The sequence below is a fragment of the Ornithodoros turicata genome, unplaced genomic scaffold (assembly GCF_037126465.1).
Source record: "Ornithodoros turicata isolate Travis unplaced genomic scaffold, ASM3712646v1 ctg00001057.1, whole genome shotgun sequence".
NCBI classification, from domain to species: Eukaryota; Metazoa; Arthropoda; class Arachnida; order Ixodida; family Argasidae; genus Ornithodoros; species Ornithodoros turicata.
The window spans coordinates 211,079-234,812 of record NW_026999453.1 but is presented as its reverse complement, the minus strand read 5'-3'; the positions used below and the strand labels follow the sequence as shown (position 1 = coordinate 234,812).

The following is a 23,734-nucleotide window of genomic DNA, read 5'->3' as shown; positions in this document are numbered from 1 at the left end:
TGATAATCGCCAGAAACGCGTTCGTCGCGCGGCTGGAAATACTAGGCCGGGATCTACTTGGCGGGTCACCGGGCCAGGCCGGGCCGGGCTCTGTTTGCTTAGACGCCGGGCCGGGCCGGGCTCTAGTCACTGGGTCACCGGGCTGGGCCGGGCCGGGCCGCATAAAAATATGAAGGTCCGGGCCGGGCCTTTTTTCGATGCGCCCGGGCCGGGTTGGGCCCGGCAAAGTCGGCCGTGCAGGGCTCTAGCACGCGCTGTTTAGATTTCCAGTACATGGACCCTACTGAGATATGAACAAGTGAAGCCTGCTTTATGTTTTGTGTCGAATAATTGTGCATGGAACAACCAGCTAGCCTGCATCCACCTATTGTTTCCATTGGCACATTGCTCTCCACCTTGCGCAAGGACACTAATCTAGGCGACAAACCAAGACTTGACGTGACGTCACACTGCTTACACTCTCGTTTGTTTAACTATCGCGGCGCCGGTTCAGTAGGGTGGTTAGATGGATTACGAGGGATCTAGCAGATTGGAGCGTTTTACCTCCCCGACATTGCTGCCGTCGTCGGCCGGGATCGAACCCACGAGCTTGAGCTCAGCACGCAAACACGTCACCGACTGAACTACCGAGGAGGGCTGTGATCTCCTAGAACCTTCCCGTTAGCAGCTGGCGCTGTGAAAGCAACCATCTGTTGAAAGCGGCCCGTATCTGTCACGAAGAAGAAGCAAAAGAAAGCAGCGCGAGCTCATGCAACCGGACGTGCAGAAGTTCCAACAGTCCAGTCGTCGTTCAGTCATGCATGGACCTCACCGGACGTGGTTTCTTGGGCTCACATAATCCCGCTTCACGTTGCATCTTCTGGAAGGCGAGTGTTATGATGCTATACCTGTCAAGATACGCGCATCTCATGCGCAGTTTAAAGCACAGTATATGCAGTTCGCAGTTTCGCGAATATTGGTAACTCCAAAGCAGAAGCCGAGGCGCACTTTATGCGTTAATTTTCCTTTCTCCGAACTATGAGTAAAGTAGAGCACCCGGTTAAGGCAGGGGTATCGTTGACATAGATCGAATAGAGAATCGAATGACATAGAGAAGCAAAATTGGTATAGACATACCGAGCTCGTAAGCGAAGTAGTTCTATCTCTGAAAACGAGCATGCGGCGAATTAACCGTTAGTGTGCTTAGAAGTGCGTGCCCTGGTGCATTATTAGAGTGTCACCTTGGAGTCAAGGGCGGATTGAGATATGGGGGGGGGGGGGGGGGGCATCCGAGCATCCGACACCCCTCTCTTTCTGTCGTTACATAGTTTCGACTCACCTTGACAGTGTAGCAGCATGCTATCCACAACAGGACCCACTACCCCGCCCTCAGAAAAATCCTCGCTCCTGCTTGTAGTACCTATGTCTTTTCCCGGCGTGCCCTTATTGTGTCCATGACCGTGGATGCTGTTTCATCGCGGCAGTTGATTCGCGCAGGAATTTTATCGAAACGTAACACATCACATGGAACATGTAATAAACATAATCCGGTGAACTGTTGTCAGCATGTGGGCCCTTTAATGTCCTATTGGGAATATTAGGTGGTGTCAAAAGGTGCGTTCTAGTATCCGCCGCATGATAGTCGACAATCCCTTACTTGATTCCTTTGTGGCGGATCTCTGAAGCTGATACATTGGTGATTCAACTGCCACAGGATGCAATTTTATGCGCAGCGTGCCGAAGAAGCCAGCATTACACAAACCTAACGATTCGTATACCACTCGCTCATTTCAATCGCCAACTGAGTTGAGTGTCCTGCGCGTGCGTTGTCGAAATTGCCACCAATACCAACAATGACAACGTTGTAGTGACTAAGTGTTGACTGAATTCTTTCAGGAAACGGACAGACTTCTAAATATCCATATGAGAGCAGAACCAACGCCAAGGAGGAACGTTGGCTACGTCCTTCTAGGTGTGGCCATACTCCGGGGAAGCCAACAACCAAGCACCCTCATCGCTAACTTCAATCAACTTGTACTGTGAGAAGACCATATGTGTCCGACGTGAGGGTCCGGGGTGCTGCTTATACGAATATCTTAGCGGCAGGTTTCGAAAGGATGGAAATGTTGCGCTGATTACACTTGCACACACTTGATGGTTCAACGAAACCGCGTTCAAGTCATACGCACCAACACTCACATAAACATACTTTTTCTACCTGGTCGTTGTCCCGAAAGAGCCGCGAGTAAACTCAGTTGCCCGTATTCACCAAGCCACTTAAACCGTTGTTTAATGAGGTCGGGTTTAAACAGATCACTTAGTCTCTCCGGCTCTGAAGCTGAAACGCACGCGCACTATACACATTGTCACGAGCTGATTGAGGGGAGGGAGAAAGTAGCTTACAATTTGCTCAATTTTGCACGCAGGATCTGCAGACTGCTAACCGTGGTATCGACATCATGACTACATGGGCTGTTTGACGCTCTACTGGTTATATGCCCCTGTGGAGGCTCTAATTTGTCCATACAAATCTGTTGACACAAAACACTGCTCGCAATATTTGCTTGTATGCCTCTGCGGGATATTTCTACATGTACAATTATCGAATAACCAAGTCCTAAAGACATGCTTGCTTTTTTTAACCAAAATTTCTCCCAGTTGACATGTACAGCAGCACCATGGATTGATGCCGACAAGCATAACCCGATCTCACCAGCACAAAATTGCGCCGAGAAACAAGCTCATAGCGATTTCGAAAACATAGTGCTTTCATAATGACACAGAACGCAACAGTGCTTTCCTAGGGAGCTAGGGATCTTTCTGGGCAAGCAAATAAAGCTTTCAAGAGGATGTAGAGCTTCCTGCATGTGGTGCCTTTTCCAGAGTGAAACCTGAAATATTGTACCTTGTTAATGCACTGGGACGTCCCACTTATAACACCAGGTACCCTCCAAGTACTACTATTCTGGGACGTCACTCTTAACATTTCACAGGCGAGCAACGTGTTCGATATTTATGCCTTCACATCCTGGGCAACATGTACCATCCTCCGCTGTATAGCTGCACATGCAAGTACATGGAGGTATAACTGCTTCATGCGACCACCCCCTTCTCCCTCGCTCTTGTGACCTCCGTTTACACGACTGATGCATTTTTAACAGGACACACTTAACAGTAAACCAGGAACACAAAGTACCAGCGATCACTACAATGTGCAACAAATCGTTAAATGTATCAACCAGAACAAGCAACGGCAGCACAGCAAACACTATTGTTAATAATGCATAACAGAGGCACTAGGTGTTGTATTTAAGGAACCACGCAAAATCAGCGCCGCTTTTGTTGCTGGAGGTAACAGCTGTTTGTGCACGACTTCCGGTCAGCTTTGGATCGGAAAGCGACTTGTGTGTAGCTGCCAATGTTGACATCACTAACGTGGACGATATCTGTTCTAAATTTGCAGAGCGGATTTCAAAATTCCGCTCCATACCGATATTACTTTTTTGTACCATACTTTTTTTGGCGGGGGGTTTATTGCCTGACATACTTCGCTCACGGGTCCATCACAACGTTCTTTTTCCTTAATTTCTGCAATTTCGACTTGAAAAGTAGGCAACAGTATCTAGCAAAAACTATTTTGGGTTTTTATCGAAATGCTCAGTTACAGCTGCTCCGCGGTAGACCGGCTTTAAACTACCCCTCCCCCCCCCCCCTTAGTTTAAATCAGTCCTATGCGAATACATGAGAGTTAGACCATTACTAGATCGCCGGGTTTACGCCGTGTGAACGGCGAACAAAATGAGACATTGAGGGCAAATATTGATTGGAGTGCAACCACATCCGCCTAACGAACGCTTCTAGTCGACAGGTAAGTCTAAACTTACCAGTAATTCGCCTAAATATTTCCGGCGAAGCGTAGATTAGGCCTATGCATTGCGCACACAAACTCCATGGAGGCCACAAAGGGCCTCACGGCAGTCGGCTTAGAACAGCAGGGTGGTGATTGGTGGTTTGCGGACGAAGTTCTCAGACGTCACTAAACCAGTGACTAAGTGAGACTGCTCTTCCCGGACAATAAACCGCATCGTCTGCGTGTCATCAGACGCCAGACAGTGATGGATAGCGTGGGAAAACCAATCTGAAATGGCGCGCTCACCCTGTGATTTCCTAGTATCTGGTACCATCTCGACCACCACACACTAACAGCTGCGACTTCGCTCCAATTTCCAGCTACCGATCATTTTTACTATGTATCCTAACGTATGCATTCCATTGTCGTGGTCATCACGTGCGTCCACGTTCGTACTGTGCGTGTGTAGACGGTGTGGACAAGCATTACTGTTCGGTCGCTGCTATTGAATGGAATAGGCTCCCTAGTGCGCCGAAATGAATGTCTCGTAAGTCTTGTGTCGATGTCTACTAGTTAGAGAGTCTGCGGTATGGGCTTCTGGCTGCTTCTCATGGCTGGCTCTCTTCTGTTTACAGAGTAATTAAGCCAGACGCATTGGTGTACCGAGCAACTCTTAATCGTAATATAATGGACCCAAACGTATGCAGGGCTACAGGACCGTCACCCTGGCAGGGACCTGGCATGCCGTCTATGCAGTCATCATTCGTAAGCAAAGTTATCTAATGTTTGGAAACTGAACAATCCGTCGCATGGGTACTATGTACGATGGAAATAGTGCCACTCGCAATATGACATTGGCGCGGTTTCACCAACGCTGCTTAGCTTCGAACTAAGGTCAAGGGTAGCTAAAAACTGAAATTAACACTTTAATTACTTTTAGCAACATTAGTCAGATATGTGCTGAGTGTTTTAGTGACAATAACTACTCTTGATGAAGTAAAGTTGAGGGTTACAGTCAAGTTCAGAGACTGCTGATCTCGGTTGAAATGTTAATCTGTGTTGGTGAAACCGGGCTACAGTTAAATATTCAGTCGCAGACCCAGACCAGAACGCTGGCAGGTTGACCGACCTCGTACGGGAGAAAATTTATAGCAATTGGGTCGTCTACTTGATAGATAAATGCGCGTGGGAAACATGCACAGGGAACTGGAACGATTCCCCAGTCAACTGACGGAGACGCTGTTATTGCCGCAAACAACTGTTTCTACTGAGTATACAGCCGTGCACAGCTGGACAGAACAGTTGTGACGAGCAGGTTAGTACGCGTTGTGGGCCAACTTCACAGGTCACTGTGCCGACATGCGTCTGGAAGGTCTGCAGGAAAACCGGAAAGCGCACATCCGCAGGAAGAATTCATTCCCACGACCTCAACCAAACGAGCCAACCAGCCATGCCATTTAGTCTTTCGGCAAAGATCGAGGAGCGTTCCCAGCTCGGCAGATGGCGTCGATAAGACAGGTGCCTGGCTATGCACGCGCGCTAGATTTTGCCCCGTCTTTCCCAACTGTGGTACTGCGGTTCAGCTTACGGCAAAAAGCAAATGCCACGAGTTTTGCTGAACGAGGTGTTCATACGCTCTTAGCTAAGCAAGATGTGTGCTCACCCCATGCATATAAGTATTGATGTTGAAGCTACCATTACTGTTCTTGCAGGTTGAGTCGCTGTCATTCAGGCATGTGACTGGGTTCCAACCGCTGGCTTTGAAAACAGCGGAAGTGCTCTCTTTCAGCGCTGCGGCCCTTATAACTGCCTACACGGATGCTTATAGACCACTCACAGCTCCATGCCGGAGTGTCACCCAGGCGAATCCAAAAGAATTGGTAAGCCGAGATTGACTGTCATGGTTTGGACAGTGAACGTTATAGGGGTAAGGAAAAAGGACATCGAGAAAAGGTGGCAAGAACGATACACAGAATACAGAATCCTCACTTCGGTTGTGTCGTTTTTGTCCCGTGTCACTAGGTCTTTTCCCCTTTAATCGTTATCCCAGTCAGTCTGCGCCCTACATCGCCTTCTAAAGGAAAGGAGACAGGCTTTCAGGGACAAGTGTCCTCGTTGAAAATGAGGAATACTAGATGCTGCATTGTTCTATGGGGAAACGGGAAGCACCCAACGTCTTCCGGAAAAAAGCAATTTGGGAAACAGACCGCGAATGACACACTCTACAGCCGCTGGCCATGGCCGCTGGCACAACGCTATGTTGGACATAGGCGCGGATCAAATGAGTGGGAAAGTCTTGACCCACGTATCTGCCGGTTTTTGCAACTGACCGTAGTGTAGTAGTATGCTGCCCAGTGGTGGTCCCCCTACAAAAAAAAATAATAATGAAAAAGAACGGTCTGCCTCTGGTAGTATTCAATTGTTTCCTAGTATCCAGTATTTGCGCGTTTGTGCTCCTTATTACTACAAACAGCAATAAGATGTGGGAGCCAGAATGAATACCGCCACCCGTTTACGCCATCAATTCACGGCCGCTCACTTGGCCAGATTATGGTTACATACGTACAGTGAACTATGCAAGTGTCCGTGGTAATAAACAGCGGCAAGATAAAGACGAACAGCCGACCACATTTTTCGCTGGTCATTTCATGACAACGCGGCCTGAGCTGGGAAACTGCTAGGTGTGCGAGCACGCTAGATTGGCCACCCTAATCCCGGCCACCCGAATCAGCCGGGAATCTAGCTATTTTAACAGCTTCAATCGTGTTCGTCTTCGGCTATCGTCGTCTGCTAACCCACGTGAACTTCGGCGTGTGGGCCAATGCAGGCTCTCGCCACATTCTCAGTGTGAATGTGACTACACCTTATATAGTTACCGTAACGCACTGCCCGGTTGTATCGAGGCTGGGTGAAAAAAGTGTTATGCCTGCTCGGATTCTGGCAAAAAAGAGAAAGAGAATGGCAAGGAAATGACTAGGCGAGTTCCCCATTACAATATTGCGGCGAAATCTGGAAGCAGACGAGACAAGCGTCTGGGCTGCTCTCCCGTTAGCGTGCCCTACTTCACGTCCTGAGGTCCTCAGCTGCAGAGGAAGCCGAACATTACCATATTGTTCCCAAAAAATTAGTGATTAGTGATTTTTTATGTAAGGGTTGTCTGCATGTTGCACGTACCACAGTGTTGGATAGCGGGTGATTTCGACCAGCTGGGGTTCATTTGACGTGCGTCGTAAACCTCCGACAGACGGCGCTGAAATCAATGTTTATCTCTTCCACATTGCTACAGTCCTCGGTCGACTTTCCACACGTTACCGATCTTTCTCGTGCACATGTTAAGTGTGACGTGAAAGGAGTTTTCACTGTCAGAATCCTGTTTCGAACATCAGGGGCTATGTCCTCTGAGATCCGGCAGAGAAATTTAGTTGGAAGGTTGGGTTGGTTCGTAAGCGATTTCAGTAGTGTATAGGTGTTCTAAAAACGCTAAATGATAATGTATGCCATTTGATCTGTTGCATTAGTTTTGTAGTAATGCTGACTTCTACCTTGAGTCCTTATTTACAGGTGTGCCAAAAGGAACGATATCATGATATAGTGATCAAACGTAATTTGTACCTTGAAACCGACACCATCCGATTCGACAAATGGGGCGGTACGTTTGACATCACTGTCAAAGCAGCGTACGACTCGGATTGCACTATGACGGCAAAGGTATGTATACCATTGTGAAGGTCCTGTATCTTAGTAGCCTTACACACAGCCAATTCCTGTACATATAACTGTATAAGTGTACATAAAAGTGTATATTTTATATTTTTATTATAAAAGTGTATATAAGTGTATATAAAAGTGTATATATTTTACATTCCCTGATTCTCTCACACTATCTTTTTACATTTCTGGTGATTCGCTTATACAGGTTGCCCTAGGTAAATGCGAACATATTCAAAAAAAGATATGCATATGAGGTGCCATATAGCATATGCTGAAGGGTACTCCTTAGATGGGCATTAGTAAACTCCTAAGGCAATGTCTTAATTTACTTTCAATAATTATCTTTTTAATTATTATTATTATTCTTTTCAGAGAAAGAAATCCGTTCGATAGATCATCCGCACAAAAATCGTGATAGAACACTTTTTTTTTTTTTTTTTTTGTTCATTGCGCATCTCGGAGTCGCGTCTTTCCTTCACTCCCAGTGTGAGAGAGGGAAAGACCACGCATTCGGCTCTTGCGTGCTGGAAGAACAGAAAACATAAAATGCAACCCAACATAAGGGTAGTTCCGATGTCACAGGGTGCATTTGTTTTTGTTTTGTTTTTGCAAATTAGAGCTCAACAGACGCTCTCAACGCATGAGACAGCACTGCGCTCATTCACCCTCTCACACTGGGGGTGATGGAAGACGCGTCTCCGAATATGCGCGATGAACAAAATGAAGAAGAAATCTTGTTTGTTCACGATTTTTCTTTTTTTGCGAACGGTCTATCAAAGAAACTGCTTTCTTTTGAAAACAGCTCTGGTATCAGGTGACCGACGGGACCAGGTGCTCTCATACGGACAACTTCGAAGCTGCGCTTTGATTTCGAGTTCGCTAATGCCCTCCTAAGGGGTACCCCTCCACATATATATATATATATATATAATGTAAGCAGGACAGTAGAGGCAGGATAGGAGGGCAAGAGACCGTTTACTGAGCGACGCTCAATATTCGAAAGCGGCGGGTGCTAACCCAACGATAGCGAAGCGGCTGCCCGTTGCTCGTCTTCTTCACATCTCCCCCGGGGCAAAGAGGGAGCCATCCTGGCGATCGCTCCGGTGTTTGGGGACGGGAGGACACACGGTTTTAGCCGGGAGACGTGGATGACGTCGGAGCCGCGGTGTCGGGCGTCGGGCGGGGAGTGCACAGGCTCAACGGCGTAATTGACATCAGAAACCCGCTGCACGATTCTGTAAGGGCCGGTGTAGCGGCATGAAAATTTGGGGGAGAATCCGGGCTTCCGTCGAGGTACCCAAAGCCAGACCAGATCGCCAACTTTGTGAGACACAACACGGTGCGTCTCATCGTAGCGCTGTTTCGCTGCAGCTTGGGAGTCGTAGGTACGGCAGCGGGCGATTTGACGGCATTCCTCGGAGCATGAGGTCGCCTCTTCAAGTGTCGGGTTGTTGGCGCTACAAGGGGGATACGGAAACATGGTGTCGATGGTACAAACGGGGTTTCGGCCGTAAAGGAGGTAAAATGGGCTGTAGCGTGTCGTGGACTGGACCGCCGTATTGTAAGCGAACGTGATGTAAGGGAGAATGGCATCCCAATTGTCATGTTGCGCCGACACATAAAAGGCGATCATGTCGGCGAGAGTGCGGTTGAAACGTTCTGTGAGACCGTTCGTCTGAGGATGGTAAGCGGTGGTAGGCTTGTGGACGACCGCGCAGGCACGGAAGATGTCGCGCAGTAAAGTGGCGAGGAAGGAGCGACCACGGTCGCTGATGAGGACGCGAGGGGCGCCGTGGCGAAGTAGAATGTGAGATATGAAAAAGGCAGCTATTTCCTGAGATGTACCAGAAGCGAGGGCTGCAGTCTCGACATACCGTGTGCTGTGGTCGATTGCAACGATTACCCAACGCTTTCCAGTAGACGATGTGGGAAGAGGACCAAACAAGTCGAGACCGATGCGATCAAAAGGTAGTTGCGGCGGCTCAAGAGGATGAAGGAGGCCAGGGCTAGGAGAGGGCGCAGGCTTCTGCTGTTGGCAAGCCAAGCAGGAGTTCACGTAGCTCAGTACAGTGGAATACATGCGGGGCCAGAAATACCGCTGACGGACGCGCTGGTATGTTTTGTAAAAGCCAAGGTGGCCCGCGGTGGCATCGTCGTGTAAAGCGCGAAGGATGCGCGCACGGAGCGTCCGAGGAACCGCTAATAGCAAGCGCTGGCCGTCCGGGCAATAGTTCTTTTTGTACAAGACGCCGTCCGACAAAACAAAGTTCCGAGCCCTCTTGAGAAGTTTCTTGTCAGATGAGGCGCCTTGACCGTCCAGAAGAGTTATTAAGGAAGAAAGGTTGGGGTCCTTCAGTTGTTCATGACGCAGAGAGCGGGCATCGTAGGACGTGAAAGGGCACACAGAGGCCACGCACGCAGTCGGTGATTCCGGAGGATCTGCAGTAGCATTCCTCGGGAGGGGACAGCGGGACAGGGCGTCGGCATCACAATGTTTCCTCCCGGATTTGAACTTGATGGTGATATCATACTCCTGAAGACGGAGAACCCAGCGGCCGAGTCGTCCAGATGGATCCCGCAATGAGTGGAGCCAGCATAACGCGTGATGGTCCGTCACGACATCGAAGGGTCTACCATAAATATATGGGCGGAAGTGGCAAACGGCCCAGACGATCGCAAGACATTCTTTGTCAGTGGTGGAATAGTTCTGCTCAGCTTTCGTAAGGGTGCGGCTGGCGAACGCCACGGCGTGTTCCATCGGAGCTCCAGGCAGGCGTTGTGCAAGCACGGCCCCGATACCCACGCCGCTGGCGTCTGTATGGATCTCGGTGGGAGCGGACGGATCAAAATGGCGGAGAACAGGTGCGGAGGTCAACGTGGATTTGAGGCGTTCGAAGGCTTCCGTGCAGGCCTCTGACCACAAGAAGGGCGCGTCCTTGGAGAGTAAGGTGGTTAACGGGGCTGCTAGGGCGGCGAAACCACGAACAAAACGTCGGAAATAAGAGCAAAGTCCAATGAAACTGCGAAGCTCCTTGAGAGTCTTGGGTGCCGGAAATTCAGAAACAGCTTTGATCTTCTCGGGATCGGGGGAAATGCCCTCGTGGGAGACAACGTGGCCTAATACCTTGATTTGACGGTAGGCGAAATGGCATTTTTTGTGGTTGAGTTGCAGACCGGCGGCGACGAAGCAGTCGAATACAGCTTGAAGACGCTGGAGGTGGGTGGGAAAGTCTTTGGAGTATACAACTACATCGTCCAAGTAGCAGAGACAGATGTTCCATCGCAAGCCTCGGAGCACCGTATCCATCATTCGCTCAAAGGTAGCTGGGGCGTTGGATAGGCCGAAGGGCATGACGCGGAACTCGTACAAGCCGTCGGGAGTGGTAAACGCGGTCTTTTCGATATCGGATGGTTCCATTGGTATTTGCCAGTAGCCTGACCGGAGATCGAGGGAAGAGAAATACGTAGTGCCTTGAAGTGAATCCAGTGCGTCGTCAATGCGAGGCATGGGGTAGACGTCCCGGCGGGTAATTTTGTTAAGGCGACGATAGTCAACGCAGAAGCGAATGGAACCATCCTTTTTGGTGACAAGTACCACTGGAGACGCCCAAGGGCTGGAAGATGGCTGTATGACTCCTTTAGCTAACATGTCCTGGACTTCCTTTTCAATGACTCGCCGCTCGGAAGCAGACACGCGGTAAGGTCTCTGTCGGACTGGCCGAGAATCTCCGGTGTCGATAGAATGCGTAACACCCCTGGCAACTCCTTGCCATGGCCGGCCGATGTCAAAGAGCGAAACATAGTCGTGAAGAAGGCGGAGCATATCGGGGCGGTGACATTCCTCGAGGTCGGTAGATATCATTTTGTTTAGAGCGCTGGAGTCGGTGGCCGATAGGGGGGGCGGTGGGTCGTCGTTGGCGGCGAGCAGAGGCGTAACGGCAGGAGAACTGGGCGAGTCGAGCAATGCGGCAACGAACCCAGCCGGCAGCCAAACAGGCGCTCCCAATGTATTGGTGATGGGAATACAGGTTTCTCCATCCTTGATAGTGGACAAAGTACACGGTGCAATAAGGCCTTTGCGAGCGAGGGGTGCGGGTTGAGGAATGACGAGAACTTCGGATGGGTATCCGCGAGTACCAGGAGGCGTTGCGAGGGGGACAAATGAGGTAGCGCGTGCGGGAAGCGAAGTGTCTTGAACAACGTGGAGCTTGAAGGGCGGCGACTGTTCCGAAGTAGAAGCGCTGTAGGAGGGTAACTCGGCAAGCAGTACGTGTTCTCCGGCGCATTCAATGAGAGCAGCATTCTCATGAAGGAAATCCCAACCCAATATGATGTCATTACAGCAAGAAGGAAGTACCGTGAACTCAACCGGATAATGAACCTCATGAACTGTGAGACGTGCAGTGCATTGTCCAATAGGTAGGAGGAGGTCGTTGCAGGCCGACTTAAGTATGCCACCTGCAAATGGCGTAATTACTTTGCGCAAACGACGAGAAAATGGCAAGGACATCACGGAACAAACGGCTCCCGTATCAACAAGGGCGTGCACAGATACTCCGTCAATAGTTACGACGACGATGTTTCGAGGAGGAGTGTCAGTGGGGGGTGAACGCGCAGCCTGCCCTCCTCGGTCTATGACCGCGCCTACCGGTTTCCCTGTGAGGCAGGGGACTGGTGGGAAATAGACCGTCGCTGTGGTGAGCGGCTCATGGCGGGAGACGGCGAACGACGTCGGGGAGGAGGCGAGCGTGTCCGGGGATTAGGATCATCGATGTAATAGCCGTCCGTTCGGTAGGGAGAGGTTGGTGGAAAGTTGGCCGGAAACTGACGACCACGAAAAGAGAAAGGGGCAAATGGCTCCTGGAGCGTCTCGGCGTCCCGTCTGCGACGACGACAGAATCTCGCTATGTGGCCACGTATTCCACAGTAAAAACAGGTGCGGGAATCCAGAGCACGAGGCGGCCGGTATGCAACAGCGGCGCACGCGTGGTCGCACGTAGGGGCCACTGGAGCACAGGGAGGAGGGCCATCACAGGTCGTTTGGGGCGACGTACGACGCACCATATCAGCGTAAGTGGGCTTGGGGGCCGGCGTAGACGGAAGGCTGAGGACTGACGCCACCTCCTGACGTACAATATCGTGCAGAGGCGATGGTAGAACAGGGGGCACCGGCGTGTGAAGTTGCAGCCGGTCTGGCGTTGGATCGACTGAATAGCGATGAACCTCGGCAAGTTCTTCGCGGATGATATCGCGTATCATGGCCCGTAAGTTGTCCTGGAACAGAGGGTCAGCATATGACACTGTTGCGCTCGCCGGTGCCGGAAGGATATGCTGGATGCGGGAGCTGCGGGCATCCTGTAGCTGACGGCATAGTTGAACGGCATCTTCCACGGTCGCTGGCGATTTCGTGACGAGCAGTTGAAATGCGTCTTCCGCAATACCGCGCATGATGTGCTTGATCTTGTCTGAGTCGGGCATATGCGGGTCGACCTTGGAACACAAGCATAACACGTCTTCGATGTAGGACGTGTATGATTCTTGGGAGTGCTGCATTCGCTGCGAGAGTTTGTGCTGGGCGTCCGCTTTCTTGTATGCCGGGCGGCCGAAGAGCTCCCGAGCGCGTTGGCAGAACACAGGCCAGGTGGCAAGATCAGCTTCGTGGTTCAGGAACCAAGTTTTCGCGAGGTCGGTAAGATAGAACGCGACATTGGTGATTTTCATGGTGTCATCCCACAGGTTGTGTTTGCTCACGCGGTCGAAAGCGGCTAGCCAGTCCTCTATGTCACAAGAGTCAGCCCCAGAAAAGAATGGAGGATCGCGTTGGCGGAGCGCAGGGGCGGGCCGAGGAGAGGAGGATGGCTGGGCATCCCCAGCAGGAGGAGAAGATCTCTCAGCATGATTTTGTAGCATGGCGACTGCTCGCAAAACTCGTCCGGAGCGAAGTTCCAGGTCAGTCAGTAGGCGAGGGAAGCAACGATAAAATCGTCTCGAGGATGGGAGCGGCCGCACCTCCACCAAATGTAAGCAGGACAGTAGAGGCAGGATAGGAGGGCAAGAGACCGTTTACTGAGCGACGCTCAATATTCGAAAGCGGCGGGTGCTAACCCAACGATAGCGAAGCGGCTGCCCGTTGCTCGTCTTCTTCACAATATATATATATCTTTTTTTTTTTTTCAATATATGTTAGGTGCGACACCCCGTATTCAGTGTGTATCACAAGCCTCTGTGGCGAAAGTTCGAAACGATAGTTTCTAATAGTGTATTCTACAGAAGCGCCGTGTCAAATGGCATATTTCATAAAACGCAACATCTCAGGGGTGTGCTCCACAGCGGTGTTAGCTTTCTGCCTGAAAGAGGAGATTCATTTGCAGACACTTCTTCTGTGCTCTTCGTATGACAGCCACGCTGCCCTTGCATGTCGGTATCTCGTGCAATTATCCCAGATAGGCATGACTACTAATGAAATAAATGAGTTGATCGATGAAAGAGGTTAGCCTATGGGTCACGCCGACGGGCCTGCCGACAGGTGGCTACGAAGGGCTCTGCTCGCTGTCGCTGCACGCGCCCTCGTAGCCCCATGTGCAAGGAGCACCGCGGATAACCCGAGATTACCTGCGAAATTGAATCAGTACGCTGCAAATTCGAGGGAAAGGAAGATGTGGCGTACTGGTGCATCACGCTGCGCACTTATCATAATCCTGATAATCTAACAACGACCGAACTTGAAGTTGTGCAGGGGTTCCACTCAGCAGTTGGCAGTAATGTTTTCGCTTTTAATGCATGGTAAAGGTAGCGCCTCAACGTACACGAAGAAAATGTCACTCGGCGATTCTCCTGAAATATTTGCTACAGCATTTTGAGCTACTTGGTTGCCTTGGTTGCCTGCGTCCCACGCTGCTTGTAGTGCGCATGTAGTGTAGTGTGCATGAATGGAATTTGTGTGGGCACGTACTCATCCTTGGAATTCTTTTCGAGGAATAAGTTTCGCACACAGCGGCAGTGACACGCTGAGATTTAATGTAATGTATCAATTGAAGTGGAAAAGTTAAACATCATGGTATATGCTCTGTACGTCACGTAATTTCTTGTAGTTCCGCTGAGATTAGCTTCTAGCTGCGCCATGTTCGAAAACATAGCGATACATGCTATTATATTAACAGTGTTTGAAATTCTCGAGAATCTAATACCTCAAAAGGTGTGTGACACCAACAAACTCCACCAACAACTTTATTTTTATGGTGAGTAATGCAGAGGTTCACTAGGCATTCAAAGATGTTATGCGCTTGTATTCGTAATGTGACGTTGCGAACATCATGCAAAAAGCATCAAACACCGAAAGCAACCGAAAACAAAGTGAAACTGCGCGAGACTTCGCGGCCCGAGATGCCGCGATAGGCCATCCACCAGCCAAGTTGCTTTCGCACTGTCGCACACAATCTGGATCGACCAGCAATCATGGTCGGCGCAATCCCGCTGTGCGCGCCTTGCCGTCCGCACTACACGTTCGTGATCTTGGTGTTTCGTTTGCAGGCCGTCTGGTGGAAGCGTTGCAAAATGCCTCCTGAAGTTTCAAATTCAAAGAAAACACTGGTCCAAGATGTCTACTTGAAAGAAATTTACATTAATACAAATGCGATTTTGTTTGCGTTTGGCTGTTTCGGCGTTTGGCTGTTTTCCTAGTGCGGGCCGCTGTCATTGCTGCAATCTTGCGAAACCGGAAGCGGCAGTGCGAGTAGCGAGACGACGAGGGTGAAAGGAGCCACTGCGATTGCGCCAACCCTCCTTGAATCTTGGACTGTGTAATCATGTTCCCGAATGGGGGACAAGTGTCTGCGTTGTTTATCTCTGTCGCCAAGACTCGCTTTGTCCACACCTGGGGGAGATCACAATCACTACCCAATCATGATTGCGCGCGATGTGGATCCTGCATCAGTACGTTTTGTGTATTAGTCGACGAGGTGCAAGGTTCTGCCTTTCACAGGAACACACGTGAGTCGAAGCAGAAGAGCATCTCGCGGTCCCACAAAAGCCGTTCCGCGCGGAGCGAACGTCAGCGCATAGACGTAAACAATCACCGAGTGCCATTTCCGCGCTCCCATAGGGTGGATAGGCCGGTAAGCATACCAGTCCTTCTCGCTCTCCATAGTTGCCCGCCATCCGAGTAGCGTCGTCGTCTTCGCGGCAACTTTTAAATTTCTCGCGTGCGCTATCTAGTACGATCCCAGAGTTTGGTGACACAACCTTCGAATGGCCGCACTGTACCGCCGTACTTTGGTAGCGTTTACTCAATTGTCCGCTAGCCGAAATCATTTTCTGACTGCCTTCGAAAGAGGATATTTCGGGACATATTTCAAGGGTGAACAAGCTTTGGAACTTCCTGTCGACGACTTCATCGGTGTTCGTTTGTGTCCTTCTACGATATACGCTTATGTGGCTTTTTGTGTTCCTATGTTTGACATACTACACCACAAACTTTATGTTGCGTTCAAAATACCAGACACGCTGCTGGAAAGCAAAAGACTCGTCCAAAACTGCGATAGGATAGTCTCTCAAAATGTGTTCCTGGGAAGCCAACCGAAGCCGTGTTGTCCGAGCTTCCAAAGCAGATATTAAGTTAGGGAAATGGGGGGAAAATGCAGGTGCTCTACCTCTGCACACACAGGAACCGCTTAAAAAATTTACTTATAAATAAGTTCTGCAATAGTGCAAAGAAAACGCGCGCAAGTTGCACTTGAGCAGTATAGCTGTCTGGCTTTGACCGAATAGCGTCCCTACACCCTGCTGCGTCCCTATATATAAGGCATAGACTGAGAAGTTACCCGTCAAAATGAACTCTTTGCAAGTTACCGTGTGCAAAATGAAACTAAGTTAATGATGAATTTGTTCAGCATGAAATGTAATTCGCAGTTACTGAGTTACTTTAAAAAGAATAAGTTACTTCCAAGTTACTACAGACACAAATAACATTGCGCAGGTGCAGCGCGCGTGAGCAGTTGAGTTAGGCCTTGAGTTGCCTGCGGCAGAGTGCAGCACGCTTAGATCGTTTTCGTTTATGTCCAACAATAGACCTCTCCCTATTTGTAAAAAAATGACTTCGACAGCGCCAAAATTCGGTAGAATTCAACCACGCTTGAAGCTAAAGGTGAACAAGGTGCGCCCGAAAGCTACTACCTTGAGGTGACTACGACATGGTCCCTTGAAGGGAGGCGACCCTCGGGCCTATTTTTCTTTCCATGGGAGACAGCGAACAAGTGTCCGTTCGTGGAACCCAGCCCTCCTTCCGATTTGTTTCGGTTTCATTCTGTCGACCAATGTCATGATGGCGTTTCTCCTATAGAGGTCTTTCCGAACGCTTTGCATCTTACCCCAGGTAGGCGCACAGCGGTTCAGCTTCATTTCAATGGCAGCCGTTCTTACCTCCTGAATAAAATAATGTCACTGATTGAATATCACGTTTTATGGCAAAAAACGCAATAATGGAACCGTAGAGAAAGCAAGGAAATATGTGGACGAGAGTGAAAAGCGAGCTAAAGGTAACTAGGAACTTTGGCATAGTTACTTGTAAAAGGAACGAGCTCCTCTGACAGTTACTTATAACGCTGTCACTCTGCTATAAGGCGAAGATTGTTATGATTTGTTCTATTCAAAATAGCGAGCTCGTAGTTGTAGTAGTGGTGTGGTGGCAAGACGAGAGAAAAGAAGGGTTGTTGAAGGGACAAGTTGTGTGTGTCCCTTGTCCCTCCTCTCGGGGTTTCGTTAAAATGAATGGATGTCGGTTTGCGAAAGGTCAGGATATAAAATGTAGATGCGGAATTGTTCCGACTCTGAAGGATTACATACTGTACAGCTATTAGTTCGAAGACCTTTTTGAGGGAATGAGTGAGTTTGTACAAATTACGAGGAAGCATTACAACCTGCTGACAACATATTTCTTTTGTTGACAGATGTGTTGGTCTTTCCAAAACCATAACTTCACGGGCGGCTACGTCATCTTCGACGTCCACTTTCACTACCTGTGTTCAGCACCACCAGCATTCGTAGATTCCAAGGGTGACTTCGGCGTTGTGAAGCGGGCAAAAGTTAATATGAACAAGAACTACCAGGGGATAAAGTGCGGGGACTCGTGCTCATAACCTCATGTGAAGAATGTGATTACCGTTTGGATGCGGAGTATTGTTTACATGGCCGTGAAGCAATCTGATGTGATATGATGCAATATATGATGTTCCATCCATGACTCCTGCCTGCAATCTTCCTTCTGTGTTTTGCTGCCTTCCGTGATGGCTGAGCCAAAGTCTTAACCGAAAGCTGGAAAGCCGAAGTCCATAAGTATGGATTATAATATAAAGCTGTGGGAAGTGTCGCCTTTACATTTGCGTTATGAGTACGGCCAGGTGGATACCCTCTCAGAGACAGTAGCGCGTAGATTGCAATATAGAGCAAAAGCCGTTCTATCCTAAAAATCCGAATTTTGCTATGGAAATGAATCAGCCATGGAATGAATCGACCATGGTAGGTTTCACTTGATACTCTGTTAGAGTTAAACCATCAAAACTTAATTCGAATATAGAATCCCGTATTTGATGTAATTCGCTTCGGTATTCAAAAGAAGTCGAAAATTCGTATATATGCGCAATAGCGAACGACCCAAATCATTAGCAATGTCGCTAACATTAACAATGTCATTAACATGAGAATGATGTCAAGCATGCCATGCCCAAAGCGTAGTGGGGGAGTAACGACATTTTATAGCTTTAGTTTTCGATCAATCTGGGGACACTTCCGCGAACAGAGGTTCCTCCTTTCTGCCCTTTCAGACGAAGAGATTTCCTCCTGGCCAATACAATGAGCTTCAGAAAGAGGATAGAACGGTTTCAGTGGCGGATTTAAGGGGGGGGGGGGGCGATCGCCCCCATACGGTCCCGTCCCCTATGTAAAAACCCTATCTCCTGGACGATGCTGCGCCGCAAAACACGAAATTTCCTTAAGACCGCGTCCCCCCCCCCCCCCATGACAGACCCTTAAATCCGCCCCTGGTGAGCTTTTTACTATATACAGGGTGTTTCACAAAAATCCCCCGGCTGCATAATTCGTGAATAGGTGGCGCTATCGAAGAAATTTCTTTTGGTAAAGAACCTTGTGACATCGACTATGAATTGAGTAGTGAGCGGGTCATTTGCATGCGCTTATTAATAGAACAAACATCCTAACTTTATATTTCACTTCGCACGCTTACGGAACGCGTTGTTTTACGTATCAGGAAAAATATTGCAGAAAAAAAGCCGCGTCGACACTTATTGATTTTTTATTAATTAATTCGTTAATTGAATATTCATCCGCCTGTTTGACACACGGGGGTGACGCAAGATAAGGAACAGCCAGCAGGAGATGCGTTTGTGTTCCTTGTCCTTCTCTATGCTCTTGAAAATGATGGTGGTGGTGGTGGGTGGTGATAGGGCTTGCCGTTGTCGGCCTCACGTATGTGGGCAACGTCACGACTGACGCCCTGGGGGAATGTGCGTCCTGGGCCGACTTCTAAGGCAACTGTGCCGACATATGTCTGAAAGCGTCTGAGGAAAACCCAGGAAAACCCCAGACAGCACAGCCGGCACCGGGATTCGAACCCGGGTACCTCCCAGTCTCGACGTCTCTCGTCTTGAAAATGAACTTCACCACATAGCACAATCCTGGCCAACCATCATCGCGGATGACAACGTTCTCTCTCTTGGTTTGATGAATATGGGAGGCGTGTATTTTTTTCTTTTTTTGTACAAATGATGCAAGGCAAAAATAAACAAATGAAATGTTCCGCCTGCCCTTTTTAACAAATCGGGTGATAACGTTGTCATTCAGGAAGATAATTGGTTAGGGGATGCCATGTGGTGCAGTTAATATTTACGAGTGTATCCTACTAGTTTACAGCGCTTCGCGTCATCATCAATAATAAGAGCACGTTATCTCACACACGGAAGGACAGAACCACCTCAGGACAGTCGCTTTGCGAGAAAATACCGAAGCCTCTCTTGCGGCCTTCCTTGTCTTCCGTCACACCCGTGTGTCAACCAGGCGGATGAAAGCGAAATTGACATCCTGATACCTGATCTAAAGAGGGGATTGGTGCACTGCACCGCGCAAGAAATATGTAAACCGAAACCAATTAATTTCTCGAAAAAATCACTAAGTGTCGACGCGGTTTCTTCCTTGCAATATTTTTTTTTTACTGAAGGCCCGATGCGTAACACAGAGGTTCCGTAAGCGTGCGTAGTTAGAATGTTTATTAAAATGAGCCGCTCATAGCTGGTGTGCCAACGGTCGTTACCAAAAAGCAATTTCTTCGCTAGTACAGTCTGTTCACGAATTATTCAGCCGGAGGATTTTCGTGAAACACCCTGTACACATGAAGGCTGCGGGCGCGTAGTGTGTGTGTGTGTGTGTGTGGTGAAATGACTTGGTGGTGACTATTTTTCCGTGCTCTGTCAACAAATGTTAACTTCTAGGACGTGGGTTCAGTTACGGCAGGTATTCTGTTATTTTATTTATTTATATGCCATCAGGGCCAAGAAGGCATAATACATAAGCAAGACACTAATAAAAATATCGTGAGTCAATTACATGTGTGGCAAGCACATCGTACTATTTGAAACACACACTATTACACAAATAAGTAATACAGTAATGTGTAACAAATTTAATACAAAACAAGAAACATATGGCTCACGTAAAGTCGAAAGAGTTAATCAATCAGTGCATCTTCGAAAGTTGAGACGTCCCGGATGGTGACGATGTTACGGGGAAGAGAGTTCCACTCTCTTGCCGTATGAATGTAGAAAGAATCGTTCCATGAATATGACATTTGCTGTTCGTCAGTAGTAAAACGTGCCGCGCGGTTCTCGACAGAATTCAAACACCTTGATAAGGCTATCACTGCAGGGTTCCCAGAGGGAAACGGTATATTCCAGTTTGGAGGGAATAAGTGTCCTGTATAGATGTAACATAACACTTGATGGTGCCCAATAGAAGCAGCGTCGGCTAAAGGCCAGATGTAGGAGGAATGAAAGTATGAAAGGGAGTAAAGCCATGGATAAAGCATAGCGGCATTACATGTGTGAGTGATGTGGGTTTTCCATGATGGGTGGGATGGTGTATGAACACCAAGGTACTTGAAAGATGTAACAGACTCGAGAGCATCATTGTTACTAGCCTACATCGGATGTTGCGACGCGAGAGAATCAATGTTTACGTATGTCAGTTCCACAGACCACGTCTTGCACCATGTTTGTAATGAGTTTTGGTCGGGCTGAAGGAAAGGAATGTCAAAAGGACTGGTTATAGCTCGACCAATTATAGAACCACCAGCATAGAGTCGAATAGATAAACAATGCCGTCAGGTAAGTCGTTATTATACAGGGTGTTTCACCTAAAGTGATAAAAAATTCTGATTGGCTACGTACTCTCTGCAGTTTTGTCAGTACGTCGCCTTTGAAAATTTCCTAGCGAACCCCACTTTTTTATGGAAATATGAAGTCCTTCACGGATGCCCACACACCCAACAAACTATGCACAGTATCGAAAAAAAAAGTCCTTTAGCCTGATTGATTTTTCCAAACAAAAGTGCACGGTTTTTGTAGGGAGAGGAGGAAGTGTTCCCTGCCTCTTCTTTTACCTTCCTTACCACGTTGACCTTGATGCTGGTGACAATGGACTTACCAAAACGAAACAAAACAACCGCCTTATCACAAAGAAGCCGAGACAAATGAAGGGTGGGGTAACTTTCTCATCTAGACCCAGATTTCGCGCGCGTTTCTCCGCGAAAATCAAGCAGGTGGGGCTTAGGCATAGTTTTTATTATTTTTTCGACCATTTCTGTTGTAATACTGTGCATAGATCTGGTTGGGATTTGCGGTTATCCGTGGAGGACATATTTCTGTACAAAAGTGAGGTACATTTAGCAAAATTATAATGACGGGAAAAAAGCCATTAAAGAAATAAATAAATGACACTAGACGTGTTTGAAATTCAAAATTACAGATTAAGATGGCTTCTATGGCTGCACGCAGAGAAACAGATACTCATGGGTATCTATGTATGTATATATATACATATACGGCGTACATATATATATATATATATATATATGCTACAAAATTTAGGTTCGAACGACCAGGATGTTGAATATAGATAGGGGAGAAAAGACACCAGAGACTGAAGTAGGGAGCAGGGGAAAGTTATTTATTAAGCTGGCATTTAAACGAAGGGTCTGGGGAAGTCTACGTTTCGGCGGAAGCTCCGCCTTCTTCGGGACTGAGAGGAAAATCTCTGTACAAGGTCTTTTAAAAGGTTACAAAAGTGTCCTCACAGTTGGTACAATTCTACTGCGAGGCAGTCGTCAGTGAGTCATGTTCTGGAAGATTCCGGAAGGTTCCTGGGTCATCGGCCGGGGAGATTACGTGTCAGAGCCTTGGGTCGCGCTCGTTGAAAACCTGTTGTCCGGGGTGTTCTTAGCGTCATTGTGTCCAGCTGTAAAGAAAAGAAGAAAAGAGGCAGCGGGCACTCCGAGGACATACAGAAAAAAAGTTATCCGGATATGCTTCTTACAGTTGATAGCACTCCTTTATCCTCATTTATTAGAGATTGGAATTTGTAGATCAAGTACGATTCGCGTTGCTCTCTGCAGCGATCGGATGTGAAATTTGACTCTAAAATAAAAAGTGCGACGTTATTAATGGAAGGACCGGGTCGACTAAAATGGCGAGAAACCGGGAGGCTACCTTTTTTCGAAACATCTGATCGGTGGTTATTGAATAGAATCCTAAATGAATTTTTACTTTGACCTACATATTGTGCGGAGCATGTTGTACATTGGATGATATAAATAATGTTACTGGAGTTACAGTCAAAGTCGCCATTGATTTTAAGGGAGAAGTCGGAGTTTGTACTCTTGACCGCTGCCGTGCTTTGCATTGATTTGCATATTTGGCATCTTTTACCATTGCATGGATGGCATCCCGCCATAGGTGTTAATGGTTTGGGAACTTTGGAGTTGACTAGTCTATCTTGGAGGTTGCGTTGCTCCAAAGTTCCCAAACCATTAACACCTACGGCGGGATGCCATCCATCCAATGGTAAAAGATGCCAAATGTGCAAATCAATGCAAAGCACGGCAGCGGTCAAGAGTACAAACTCCGACTTCTCCCTTAAAATCAATGGCGACTTTGACTGTAACTCCAGTAACATTATTTATATCATTCAATGTACAACATGCTCCGCACAATATGTAGGTCAAAGTAAAAATTCATTTAGGATTCGATTCAATAACCACCGATCAGATGTTTCGAAAAAGGTAGCCTCCCGGTTTCTCGCCATTTTAGTCGACCCGGTCATTCCATTAATAACATCGCACTTTTTATTTTAGAGTCAAATTTCACATCCGATCGCTGCAGAGAGCAACGCGAATCGTACTTGATCTACAAATTCCAATCTCTAATAAATGAGGATAAAGGAGTGCTATCAACTGTAAGAAGCATATCCGGATAACTTTTTTTCTGTTTGTCCTCGGAGTGCCCGCTGCCTCTTTTCTTCTTTTCTTTACAGCTGGACACAATGACTCTAAGAACACCCCGGACAACAGGTTTTCAACGAGCGCGACCCAAGGCTCTGACACGTAATCTCCCCGGCCGATGACCCAGGAACCTTCCGGAATCTTCCAGAACATGACTCACCGACGACTGCCTCGCAGTGGAATTGTAGCAACTGTGACGACACTTTTGTAACCCTTTAAAAATACCTTGTACATAGATTTTCGTCTCAGTCCCGAAGAAGGCGGAGCTTCCGCCGAAACGTAGACTTCCCCAGACCCTTCGTTTAAATGCCAGCTTAATAAATAACTTTCCCCTACTCCCTACTTCAGTCTCTGGTGTCTTTTCTCCCCTATCTATCTATATATATATATATATATATATATATATATATATATATATATACGGCGAAACACATGTCCGACTTTCACTGGGATAATGCTTTCCCTCTCCCAATTTTAGGAACTGTTACTTTTTCTACTCTCACTCTGTGGGCTGGCTTTGGAGCCTCCTTTCGTCGAACTGAGAGCGATTGCGCTCAAAAAGTCATCGCGCGCTATGGTCCGCTTGCTCCCAAAAGCATGATATTCGACTATTTTTTCCAATGGGATAGCTCGTG

At 48.0% G+C, this 23,734-nt stretch overlaps 1 protein-coding gene across 10 annotated transcripts; it reads left to right on the top strand.

Moving 5' to 3' along the window:
• The first annotated feature begins 741 nt into the window (after positions 1 to 741).
• On the top strand, positions 742 to 17,777 carry LOC135376216 (uncharacterized). 10 transcript variants are annotated; one of them, XR_010417583.1, is made up of 7 exons: positions 742 to 866; positions 1,876 to 2,018; positions 4,465 to 4,594; positions 5,542 to 5,709; positions 7,391 to 7,537; positions 13,277 to 13,489; positions 17,485 to 17,538. XR_010417583.1 is itself a non-coding variant. In XM_064608814.1 (6 exons), the coding sequence occupies exons 1-6, from the start codon at positions 801 to 803 to the stop codon at positions 17,671 to 17,673; spliced, it is 771 nt and encodes a 256-aa protein (XP_064464884.1). In that variant the 5' UTR covers positions 742 to 800; the 3' UTR covers positions 17,674 to 17,777. The 10 variants fall into 10 exon arrangements, 8 of the variants coding, with proteins under 8 accessions (XP_064464884.1, XP_064464883.1, XP_064464885.1 ...); XR_010417582.1 differs by having other exon boundaries at positions 13,277 to 13,560; positions 17,485 to 17,518; XM_064608814.1 differs by lacking the exon at positions 13,277 to 13,489 and having other exon boundaries at positions 4,537 to 4,594; positions 17,485 to 17,777.
• Positions 17,778 to 23,734: the final 5,957 nt, after the last annotated feature.